Below are 12,261 nucleotides of genomic sequence, written 5' to 3' on the forward strand. Positions count from 1 at the left end.
CAGCGCAGTGCTTCCGTCTGGTGCCGGAGCGGCGGGAGGCGGTGTAAGGGGCGGCGGGAGAGCGCCGGGGGGAGCCCATTTACAAACGTCGCTTGGGCCCACGGCGGAGCGGGGCGAGGCGAGGCGAGGCGAGGCGGGGCACCGGTGCCCCCGGTCCGGCTGCGGGACGGGGCGGCGGGGCCGGGTGGGGAAGGCGGCGGGGCCCGCCGACATGCGAGGGGAGAATTCCTCAATGGCGCTGGCCACGCCCGCTCCCCGGCGAGGCGGGGCCGTAGGCCACACCCTCCAGGCGCACGTGCGGGAGCCCCCGCCGCTTGTTCCTCGCGGGCTGGCCACGCCCCGCGCTGGCCGATTGGCTGTCGGGGCGGGGGTGGGCGGGGCGGGGGCAGGGCGAGGCGCGCCGGGCGGGCTCCACCCACGTGCGCCGGGGCCGCGCGAGCGGGCGGCGGGGCGAGCACACATCCCGCACGTAGCCGGCGCATTAATCAGCGCGGGGCCATCTGCCGCCGCCGTCCATAAATCGGGCGGGGCTCCCGCGCGGCCCTGGGGGTCCCGGCGCTGCGCGGGCGGCGGCATCAGGAGCGGCATCAGGAGCGGCAGCAGCAGCAGCTGCAGCAGCAGCGCGGGGTTCCGGCGGCACCGCCGCCCTCAGCAACGCCGGGCCGGGGAGCCCAGCCCGCCGCGGCGAAAGTTTTGCCTCACCTGGCCCCGCGCGGCGGCGGAGCCCCTGCCCGGCTCGGCCTGGAGTCGGCGGGCATCGCCTCCCGACGCGGGCGCCGGCGGGGCAGCGGTGCGGCCGTCCCCGCCGCGCCATGCCGCTGGGGCACATCATGAGGCTGGACCTGGAGAGAATCGCCCTGGAGTACGTGGTGCCCTGCTTGCACGACATCGGCTTCTGCTACCTGGACAACTTCCTGGGGGAGGTGGTGGGGGACTGCGTGCTGGAGCGGGTGAAGCGGATGCACCGCGACGGGGAGCTGGCCGACGGGCAGCTGGCCGGCCCCAGCCGCGGCGTCGCCAAGCGGCACCTCCGCGGCGACCAGATCAAGTGGATCGGGGGCACAGAGGAGGGCTGCGAGGCCATCAACTTCCTCCTCACGCTGATAGACCGGCTGGTGATGTACTGCGGGAGCCGGCTCGGCAAGTACTACGTGAAGGAGCGATCCAAGGTAAGGGGCCGCGGGGCCCCGGCCCGCCTGCCGGCACCGGCTGCCTCCCGCCTCGCAGCCGCCCGTGGGACCCGGCAGAAAGTTTCCGCGGGCGCCCGCCCACCTCGCGTCCGCGGCCCCGGCAGCCCCGCCGGGCTTGCCCCGCCGCTCCGCTCCCGGTGGCGGGGAGCTGCCCCGGGGACGCCCGCGGCGGGCAGCCGCTCGGTAGACCGTGCCGCCGGCGGCCGTGTGCGGAGAGCTCGCTATAACCGCGGCCGCGGGGCTGCTCCGCCGGTGCCGGCAGCGCTCCGAGGCGGCACGCCGCCGTGCTGGGTCTCCGCCGGCCTCCCCGCCTACCGGCCGCTGGCCGGGCCCTTGCCCGTAGCCCCGTGTGCTACCAGGGATGACTTCGCAGGCGTCCCGGGAGCTCCCGACGGCACCCCGGTTCCCGGCCGTGGGGCCGGAGCCCGGCTGCGACCCGCGGCTGGCTGCGGAGTAGGGGGGGCCGCTGCGGCGGGGCGAGCCCCGGCGGGGAAGCCAGGCCTTGGCCTTGGCCGTGACCGCCCTTCGGGGGATCGTTTCGGGTGGCGGGGAGAGCTCCCCGCCCGCTCCCCGCACACCCGCGGGCTCGGACCCGCCGACCCGGCCGCTTGCGCCCATTGACAGCGTTAGCCAAAACAGTTTCGATGGTCAACTCCTGCCAGCGTCCTACGGCTGCAGAGGTGATCGGTGCTGCCGGGGTTGGGCGTGCAGCACAAAGTAAGGGATGCTCGGTTTGAGCACGGCAAACTTTTTTTTTTGTGTGTGTGTGAAGCGTGGAGCTGTTTTTTCTAGGCTGTATTGCTCATAAATGGAGAGGACACTTGTATTATAGGTTTCTGTCCCAGTGAAGTTTATTTGCACTTGTAATGTCATTACTTCAGTTTGGGACGACTTGGCTTTTCTTTCCTTGTCTGTTTTGTGGCGGCAAAGCAGACTGGTTTGGAATTGAGTTTGCCTCATTGTCCTGAATGCTAAAAATGTCCCCGCTTCTTTATTTCTGACTTATAAATTCTATAATATGTAGCACATTTTCAAAGCATTCACTGCTTTAGAGCTATGCCAGGAATGATAAAACTTTTTTTTCAAATAATTACAGAAGTGAAAAGTCAGGCATTTCTTGTGGTCCTAACTTGTACTGAACTAAGGGGATGTGTGAGTGGTACTGAGATATCTCCCCCCCACTCCCCTTCCCCCCAAAACAAAGGAAACAATATGGTGATATTTACCAGTTGCTTGGGAACACCTTAAAACCTGTGCATGCAGCCCCCCCCCCCCCCCCCCCCCCCAGTAGTGGGAATAATAAAAGGTTGAAACATTGCTCCTGGGCTGAGGATCTACTGATCATCAATTCAGTTAAAGCTTGGGTAGATCTGGTTTAAAATGTGGGTAGACTGGATTTCACTTATTCCTGCTGGGAGCCTGGTGTTGGGAGGTATAAATAACCATTCTGCTCTGGCATGGCTTTAAGGTCATCCTAGTTCTTTCTTTGGATGACTTCTGTTTGCCTGATTACTGCTGGAACTGCATTGCTGCATTGCATTGCAGATGACCTTGGGGAGGGAAACAGGGGCTTACATTAAAGCTGGCCTGGAGTAAAAGGAGGCTGTCCCCTGCTTTTACAAGGTATTTGAAGAAAGAGTCAACTGGATGGGTGAAGGCTGTTGGCACCAGCTGGGAAGAAGGGTCTTTTGGAGGGTGACCTTGCAGTGTATAGATGACTTTAAAAACTGAGTTATGGTGTTCTTGCAGTCATTTTTGTACAAATAGTAATAACAGACAAGACAGAACTTGTTTTATAAGTTAGATACCAAGCTACTTGCTACAAAGACTTTTGGCCCTTGTCTTCAGCGTGGAAGACGTCAGATTCTAGATAGCACATGGAACAACAGTTCAGGCCTGAAAGGCACTTGGTATTATTTGTAAAACTAAACGCAGAGAAATTTCCATCATAAATTAATAGTAATCAATGCCTTTATTATAATAAGTACCATGGATATGTGAGGCCCTGAATAGCAGCTGCTGTCCGTAACTGAGATGTGGGATGCCTTCAGCAGGAAGATTATTTCTGTGACTAACGAGCTGACTACTGCAGTGCGTGCAGGTTCCTACATCACCTATAGACATTTTCCTTCCACCACTATACCTGCCCATTTTGCTTATCTAAAGTCTTGTGAATGCGTGCACAGAAATCCTAAATGTAAATTCAGTGTGTTTTTTATCTGCTACATTATACACATAAATGGATGCCCAGTAAACTTCCACAGCTTAACATTTGGAGGAACGTGGGGTGTTCCTGAGCAACTGGACCAGAACTTCTTACCTGGATGTATGCTATTATAACTTATTGTTTTGGGATATTAGGTATTAGATGGAGCTAAGTGGCCCAAGCAATTTGTTTAAAGTGTAAGCCTTTGGCTACATGGTAACTCTTCTTGTCATGAAAAGGAACCTGTGCAATATCAGCCTCATCATTATTTAGAGGTTTATGCTTTTAAACCAATAGTATGACTTTAATCTTCAGCCCAGGTGTTGGAAAAGCAGGAGAAATTTGCTTTGTAAATGAATTTGTCAGCTTAATGTCTGCTTACTGTGAAGTGCTGCTGCACATTGGTTTTGTAGCTACACAAACATAAGAAGTCAAGAACTATTTTTCTCCAATAAAGGAGTCTTTCATTGTAGCTCCATGAGAGAAATGAGTCAGTTAGGGTTTTGATGTTTCCAAATGAACGTCAACAGCTTTGCAAGGAAGTTAAGATCGCATCAAAGAGAACGGACAGAAGTAAAACTTCACAAGGGTACTGGATACTCTGCGGAGCTGTTGGTTGACACTTGAGGGCTGATAATGAAATGTAACCTTCCATCTCTGCAGACCAGTGATCCAAATCTATCATTGCAGTAAGTCATATTTTAAAATATTAGTTGACATGGTTAAACAATCAAAAATAAGATTCTTCTAAAGGACTCTCTGTCGACAGACAAAGTGTACTGCTTGTTGGCTTCTGCGCTCTCCTCAATGAGAGCTTCCATTTTCTAGTAAAAATAGTAAGTCCTTCTCCTTTTCTAGTGAGTAAATGGCTTAAAGATATCACTGAGGCATTGTTGACCTGGGTTCAGTTGTCTTAGAATGAGAAGACTCACGTCCTTGTGCATAGGGAGGCCTGGCTGGCGGACTAGGGTCACTGGCTTTGAGGACCTGTGTCCACTCTGCTGGAGTGCTGATGCTTGGTAGAGAAAAGCTGGTGGGTGGTTGGGGCTGGGAAGCAAAGCTGCCGCTTGGTCTGTGAGGCCAGTCACCTGGAGTGCCCCCAAGTCAGCTGATGCTCCAGGGACCAGGGTGAAAGGGTGATGTGCTGCAGCTTCTGGCTCCTCAGGTCCCAAAGTCCGTCCTTGGGGTTAATTGGTGCTTGAGGGAGTGCCCTGTAGAAAAATCCCTGTATTATAAGTAACTAAAAGCAACAGTGTGTTGGTTTTTTTTAAAAAAAGGCAGGAAAATATTCCAGAAGAAAAGCCATTTGAGAAATGTCTCCTTCAAGACATAAGTGCCTTTAAATGCTACTGCGCTTTTTTTTTTTTAATGTAGAAGCTGCAGATGTGCCAGGTACTCTGGAATTTGGGTTATCCATCCCTTTGGCAGGCTCAGATGTTGTAGAGCCTGGGAAGCCCAGGGCCCTGGAAGTCCCCCCTTCAGGGAGGCAGGGGCTGGGGGCTGGCTGGTGTGCGGACATGTAAAAGCTGCGTTTGCAGCGGGATGTCTGGGTAGCTCTTTGGCTGACGAGAGGCTGTGGCAGTTCCCCCTTTCTCATTTTGCCTCTGCCAGAGAAGAGCAGGTCTCCCTGTGGTCAGGCAGGGAACCAGAGCGATGCCGGCAGTGCCTGCTGCCCTGGGCCACGTTGGCTAGGTCAGTGCCTGACGTGCTGCCAGCAGGCTGCATTGGTCCTCAGGGTGAGGGGTGGAAGGTACTTTGAACTGGTGTGGCTGTGCTCCGCAGGGACTCTGCACCCTGGTCCTGACAGGAATGTATCCTACTGTGAGTGACTGGTACCCTCTTGGGTACCATCGTGGGTTGAAATCTATGTCAGGGCTGCCTTTGGGTACCTTGAGCTCATCTTGCACCTGCTGGGCACCAGTGAGCCCTGCTGGTTAGAAAGTAAGGCAAGAAGTCAGAATCCAAAGAGCTGACCTGTGTTGAAGGAACCCCATGACTGGATGTCTTCAGCTCAGAACCCAGCTGCTCACATCCAGCATCATGTATGAAGTGAAATGTGTTTGCAATATGAGATTAGTTAATTTGGAAGTCTCTGTGGGATGCAAACCCTCTTGAAAACTTGCTTCAAAATCTCTGTGTGGGCCTTTCACTATTTTATGGGATGTTTTCTACATCTTCCACTTGTAGCCGTGACACCTGCCTGCTCACCCCACCCTGGTGGGCCCTTTCTGACTGTCACAGCAGAAGCAGGTCTTTTGTGGTGGCACTTCAGCAGACACCCACTAGCCATGAAAACCAGAGCGGGTCCTTCTGCCTACCGCATGAGGGGTGTTCTTAGGTGGATTCTGAAACACGGTCTGTCTAGCAGGCTGTTAGCAAAATTTCTGTTCCTAAGAACTGAAAAAAAAATGCATGAGATGTCACAGGCTTGGGTTGAGTAGTTTTACAGAGTCCCTCATAACTCTGTTAATGAGGTGAAATAGTTTTGCATTTATGTATGAAGAAAGAAAAGTTCTGTTCTATAGCATTCAAATTCTATCTTTTGCAATTAAAGTACAGAGTGAAATGCTGAATTTTCTGATGCGAGTTGTGGATGTAAGGAGCGTGATAACAGAAAACTGGCTATAGAGATGAAGGCAATACTGCCTATAAAAATATACGGGTTTATTATATGTTACAAAGTATTTTTGATACTTGTGTAGCAGCATGCCTTGCAATTAGTTTACAATGGGAGGTCTGATGAATGCCACCATCTAGAAGAAATATGCATAATTTTTCTTTCTTCTAATCAAATGCACATGTTCCGGCATAATGGGTAAGTTCAAATCTGTTCTTCTGGCCGGCTGCCGGCAGAGTCCAGAGCCACTGGAACTGTAAATACAACAGACAAGTCGTTTTATGCTATCAGACTGAGGAATTCAGTGTTGGCACAGATCCTAGAGTGGTTGCTTTGGCTCAGTGTCAAAGCCGATGTTTATATCTGTGTTTGTCAAGCAAGATTAGTTAGCCTGGTTAATTATACACAGGAATGTATAATTTTTACTTGACAATCAGAGCATTAGATGAGTATAAACCTGGGCATATTAGCTCTTGTTTTTGTTCTTCATCAAATTATTTTCAATGACTTTTTGAAACTTTAGAAAGATACTTCTCTGCAAGAGGCACTCAGAATCTTTCAGATTGCCGCTTCACTCAGCAGGGACGGGGTATCGGAGAGACAGGTCAATATTTTACAGGCAGCGATGCACGTATCTGTAAGTGGGTAGCCTCTGTGGAATGGTGTGTGAGCTCATTAGCTGGGTGTCGCAGTTACGAGCAGCTTGAATTCTGTACCTGCTATGTGTCATCACTCTTAAGAACCTGACTGTAGTGCACTTATTCCACAGTAGGCAGTGGGAAAAAAAGTGCTACCTGCAGCATGTGACACCAGAGCCTCAGGCAGCCAGGTGGCTGCTGTTGGGCCTCCTTTCCCTCTCCTGTGCAGAAGTCTGGAACCACCCAGCGACCTCTCTTCAGCTGCGTTCGGAGCCTGTCCCTGTGCTTTACGGTCGCAGTCACAGAAGGGCAGAAGGTGGCTGATCCCGTATGAGAAGGGAAGTAAGTCTGAGCTCTCAGGCGATGTAAAGAGCCTGTTTATCCTGAGTTTGTGCACGTGTTTGTGGCATTAGGGCAGGTTACTTGACTCTTTTATATTGTCTGCAGTTTTGCAGCCAAGAAGAGCTTAATGAGTCTATTAGTCTCTGGAGCTACACAATGATGGCAAAGCAGTGAAGTTTTTTACAATCTGTCCCATACCGGTAGTGCATTTCCCTCAGTACGTTCTTACGCCTTGCCATGGACTGCTCTGGTACCGCTCCTTCCCAGCACCACTACATCAGCTCTTAAAGCTGGAGACTTGCAGTGGTAGCCCTGCTGGCATGCCTGCCAATATCCCTATTACTTGCAAGCCCTAACTATGTGGCTCTCAGTTTGATTTTGTAGGAGGGGTCATGAAATGTTGGTGTGAGCCTTCTGCAGCTGTGTGGGTGGGGAGGGACACTGTAATAGAGGTGGCATTAGTGCCTCTGGGTGCAGGGAGCGTTTGCCCTTTGGACTGGCAGGGGTGTGTGCAGCATTGCAAGGCACAGTATCTTTGGGAGAGCCACCGGGGAAAATGGCAAGATTCAGAGTTCAGTGCCCCCTCCCACTGAGCCTGCCTTGTGGAAGGGAGGGGAGCTTGTCCTTACTATTAATATTTGTGCACAGACTCTTCCCAAGGTAGTTATTAGTGAATAGTTCAGTTCATTACAGCCCACTGCTAATAACAGTATATATTTAAATGGAGATGCATTGATGCTCATAACACTGATGCAAGGCAGCATGTACACAGTCAAAGTGAACTTATTTCTTTGCATTAAGGATTCCAGTTGTCTGTGTTAATCCCAGTGTCTTTACTTGATTTCGCAGTAAACTCTTCTTTCTTTGACTTCAGAACTTATCTGGATGGTAGCTCAGTGTAATACAGCCTTACCCTGCATATTGCTTCCTGAGCAATTTGCTTGATGTAGTACGTGGAAGCATCTTCTCCCTTTTTCTCCTATGCTGCACAGATATCTATCTATCTTTTTCCGGGGTGTGTGTGTGGGGTGATGGTGGTGGTGGATGGTTCAACAGTGTCTGTATTCCCTCAGCACTTCCTTTCAATATGTGGAAGGGTTGGGATAGAGGGAGAAGATAAAACCACAATGACCCAACCATGAATGCATTTTGAATCAGATGAAATCTTGATGTTTGCTGAACAGACTTGACACACTTGCAAGAGATCAATACTTTTATCAAATGTTTCAAGATAACTCCTACAAAGTCAAAGTACTCTTTAAAATGTGAATATCTAAAAAAAAAAAAGTTTTTCTCCTGCTCCTGTTTCAATTGGATTCCTGTTGTGTAGGTTAGGGGCAAGTGGTCCTTTGGCACCAGCAGGCCACATCTGCCTTACAGTGGATGGCTTCTGAGAATGAGGAGGTCAGAAAAGGAAGCCTGTGACTAAGTGTTGCTGGTTTTAGACTGATGGAGAAGGGGGATGTGTACATACCAACTTGAGGGAATTTGAAGCCCTGGATTTGATTTATCGTGACTGTAATCCTTCTGTCACAAAGCTGAAGACTGAAACAACGTTGTTAGAAAGCTGCCAGCAACACAAGGCTTCATAAGCTTCTGTGAAAAAGGTTTTATTGGATTAGGAGAGGAGGTCTTGGGTAGAGGTGCTTTGGGAACTCCTTCTGGTACCTGCGCCTAGGGCAGCTGGTGGGCCCTGTGGTGCGCACCAGGGTGAATAACTGATGTGTTGGCACAGAACGTGGTGGGGCTTGACAAAAGATTTTGATTGATGCCTAACATTACATAGCAATTTGTTTTAGACCATAATTTTATTGCTTTGAAAAGAGGTGGCAGGGAGTTGGTCAGAAAAGCAAGGAGAAGGTCCCTAGCTGTTCAGGCAGTGATGTGGAGGCTCATGCCAAGTAGACTATCTCCTACTGCTTAAACTCTTTGCAGGCATGTCGTCCCATCAGCATACTACTCCTGACCATTCCTGCAAGTGATTTGGAGAGAGCTGTAAGCCCCATTTCCCCTCTGACACTCACACACATACATGCATCTGCTATCTCTCACTGACAGAAAGGAGCTTTTCCCTACAGTCATTTTTCTCTTGTCATTCTGTTTTGATAAGATTAGTAGACAAAGAAACTTAGTGCCACCATGCAAAGCACTTAATAGAAAGCAGTTGATTAAACAAGCTACTTGTTGCTCTGATTTTGCACAAATAAAGTAATGCAAGAGGATTTTGCTGACCATAATGGTTCCATGGAGGCTTATAAATGTTCGTGCCACTGGCCAGCTGATTTAAAATGAATAGTATAAATTGCAGGAGTACAGCGTAGCACGCTATCTGCACAGCCTGGAAACAGCTTGTCCAGAGCTTTGTCAGCTGGAAATGGCAGGGTGGCTGCACCTTTTGCCAAACATTAGGGAATTGCATCCTACTTTGTAGCAAAGATAACAATTTTGAGCCTCATATATCTAGTTCATATGAATCCTTTGGTCACAATAGACTCTTTTTTATGCTTTCTTTTTGGACCTGAAAATCCAAAGAAGAAATGTGTTTACATTTTTCCTGTCTGTAAGTCATAATAATAATTAATCATTGCTTATGTCATCTTGCACTGTAATTTTTTTATACAAATTGATAAGGCAATTTTTTTTTTTAAAGTTTTGGCCCCAGTTCAGCAATTCACTTAAGTACTTTTTTTGTTTTTAACATCTCTTTCAAATCAATGGGACTGAAGCACATCCTTTGGTACTTGGCTTAGACTACGTTAGGATACGTTTAGAAAACATCAAAGAAAGTTGCAGTGACTTCTTGTGCTGTCTCTAGTATTTGTCTACATCTAGTCTTAAATTTGAATTATGGGTCATCTTTTACACGGTGCCTTGGCAGGGAGCAAGGTCCCTTAGCTGATGGAAATTATAGATAGCAGCTATGATTTGTAACTGACCTTTGCAACTGACTGTCTTGCAGCAAACCTGTCCTATAGCATTATCAGTAGCCATTATTCCAGTCGTGCATACAGGGAGATAGATAGGTGCCAGTCAGGGCAGGCTGGGGAACGCAGCCCTGAGTGGGAAAAGCCTGGGATGCGAGGCGCTGTTGGGCAGCGGGCTCCAAGGCTTCGTGCTGGCATCCACTGCCTCCCTGCTGCCCCGAGGCCCCAGAGAGTGAGGAAGGGATCTTGCACACAGCCCCTTGCTGGACCGTGGGGGTAGAAAAAGGATGCAGAACTAGGGGGATCTGGAAGAGGAGACTTAAAGAGGGGAGGGAGAGGGGAAGTGTCAATTAGTCCTCAACTTGCCTCTTCCTAGGTTGTTAAGTCTTAGGGTGTTGTGCTTGCTGCTGAAGACTACAATGTATGACTGCACCTTCCCCTTCTGATTTCCCACAGGGAATCAGGTGGAAGTGGTTTGAGAAGTGGAAAAAGGAGAAGCTTCAGTGTAAATACTCTCACCTCTCCTGCTGTTCAGACATAACAAGCCACAGCATCTGACTAGGTGTGCACAAACAGAATGGGGTCACCCGGGATGTATTGATAACTTTGTTCTTTACAGTATTCACCAACGTTTCCGCTTCCCTACGTTAACTTGTCCTCTGCCTTCCGTTGCCTGCGGCACATATGCGTGGTGCCACAGCAGCAGGCGGGCAGGAAGGGTCGCTGCCTGGTTAACTGCTTTACAGGCTTCCTCTTCGCAGGGGAGCAATGAGAGGGTTTGCGGATGTTGGTCCTCATTGCCAAATTTACTATAATTCAGCATTTGGTGGTGGTCAAAGGCTGACATGTCAAAGTTGTGCATTTTACCATTATATTTCTCGGTGCATAACTTGACATCTAACTGGTGACCTAAAGGCTCGGTGCCAGAGTGACACTGACAGTGATTATTTCTTGGCAAGGATGAAAATGTAGTTGACTTGTGTTTTTTTGTTTCCTTACACTTACCTAAGATGTCTGCAACTGAAACAAATACATTTTTTTTCTTTCTTTCTTAGTTTACTTTTGTCTTTTGCTGGCAGTCGGTTAAAAACTTGTTTTACAGCTTACAACCAGTAGAAGCTATTGCTGCTAATTGAGCTGTGTTAGTACCATGTCTTGGCTGTGGTTAGGAAAGGCACCAGTTGCACCAATGGTGACCATAGCTATGGGCAGACACAGTACCTACTTCACCCCCACACATAAATATGCATATATACCCCTATAGCTCTGACTTGCCACCATGTATCTTGTGCCACACACCCCTAGTAAAGCCAGCTGTAGCGCCTCAATGGGGGGTTTCTTACCTCCACTCTTTCCACAGCCTGTTGTGCCTGTGCAGCCACCGTCTCTCCTCTCCATCCCAGGCAAGAGGAGAGACAAGGATGAGGGCTGCTTCCTCCGGCTACCCAACCCCCTGGCATCCTGGGAGGGCAGCTCCCGTCCAACCTCCAGCTTGGCTCAGCCTTGGCCACCCCTGCCGTGGCTCCAGTGCATGCTGCTCTTGTCACACTGGCTGCCAGAGGAAAGGTTTTGGAGAGGAAGAGGAAAATAGAGGGAACAGAGCCAGAAAGACCACTGCAGGCTTTCTGCATCCTCAGGAAACACCCTGAACCCACACCAGAGAGACCACCTCCCTTCTCAACAGCTGCTGTGCTTCCTGCAAAAGCTACCTTCAATGCTGAAGAGCATTATTACATTAAGAACTGGTCCTGGACTGGGTCTTGAGAAACCTCCCAAGGACTGTTGCCTCACTGAGTTGCAGTGGGAATGGCAAACGGGGTAGGGCTCCCGAGGGGACAGCGGTGATGCAGAGCTGCCGGTGTGGAGGGGGAGCTGGGCAGGGGACCCCTCGGGTGTGGCTGTGTCCCCTGGCCGGAGGTCGGAGCCCCTGGCAGCAGCAGCGGTGCAGCCAGCCTGTAGGGTTGGGCTCTTCTGTCGGCTGGTGGCAGCATAAATCCGTGGGAGAGGCTTAACCAGTGGAAAAATTCAGCAACCCCTTCAGGTCTGGAGTCTGATATTGCCCTGCAGCTGGGTTTAAGACCAGGCTTCCATGTCTAGGAGTTAAGAGCTTTTGTGAATAGCTTTAAGGTGTGCAAATGTAAGGCTTGAGCTCAGTTCGTTATGTGCGTGCATGCCTGTGTTTATGCATGGTTGCTTTGTTCAGAGTTGCCTAGTTTCTGTCTACACACACCTTACTGGTGCAAGTACCAACTGTGTAGGTGGTAGGGATGACAGGCATTACAACACTTAATAGGAGTTTTTTTTTACTGATACATTTTATTGCCTAACCTTAGAACAGGTGTAT

General features: G+C 50.2%; 1 protein-coding gene across 1 annotated transcript in view; it reads left to right on the forward strand.

The window, feature by feature from the left end:
• The first annotated feature begins 437 nt into the window (after positions 1-437).
• Positions 438-12,261, forward strand: part of EGLN3 (egl-9 family hypoxia inducible factor 3) — a 31,540-nt gene continuing 19,716 nt past the window's right edge. The window contains exon 1 of the mRNA XM_056346842.1: positions 438-1,169. Coding sequence (XP_056202817.1) covers positions 813-1,169 — 357 coding nt within the window. The 5' untranslated portion in view covers positions 438-812. The remainder of the gene's footprint in view (positions 1,170-12,261) is intronic.

This window comes from Falco biarmicus, chromosome 7 (assembly GCF_023638135.1).
Source record: "Falco biarmicus isolate bFalBia1 chromosome 7, bFalBia1.pri, whole genome shotgun sequence".
In the NCBI taxonomy this organism is placed as follows: domain Eukaryota; kingdom Metazoa; phylum Chordata; class Aves; order Falconiformes; family Falconidae; genus Falco; species Falco biarmicus.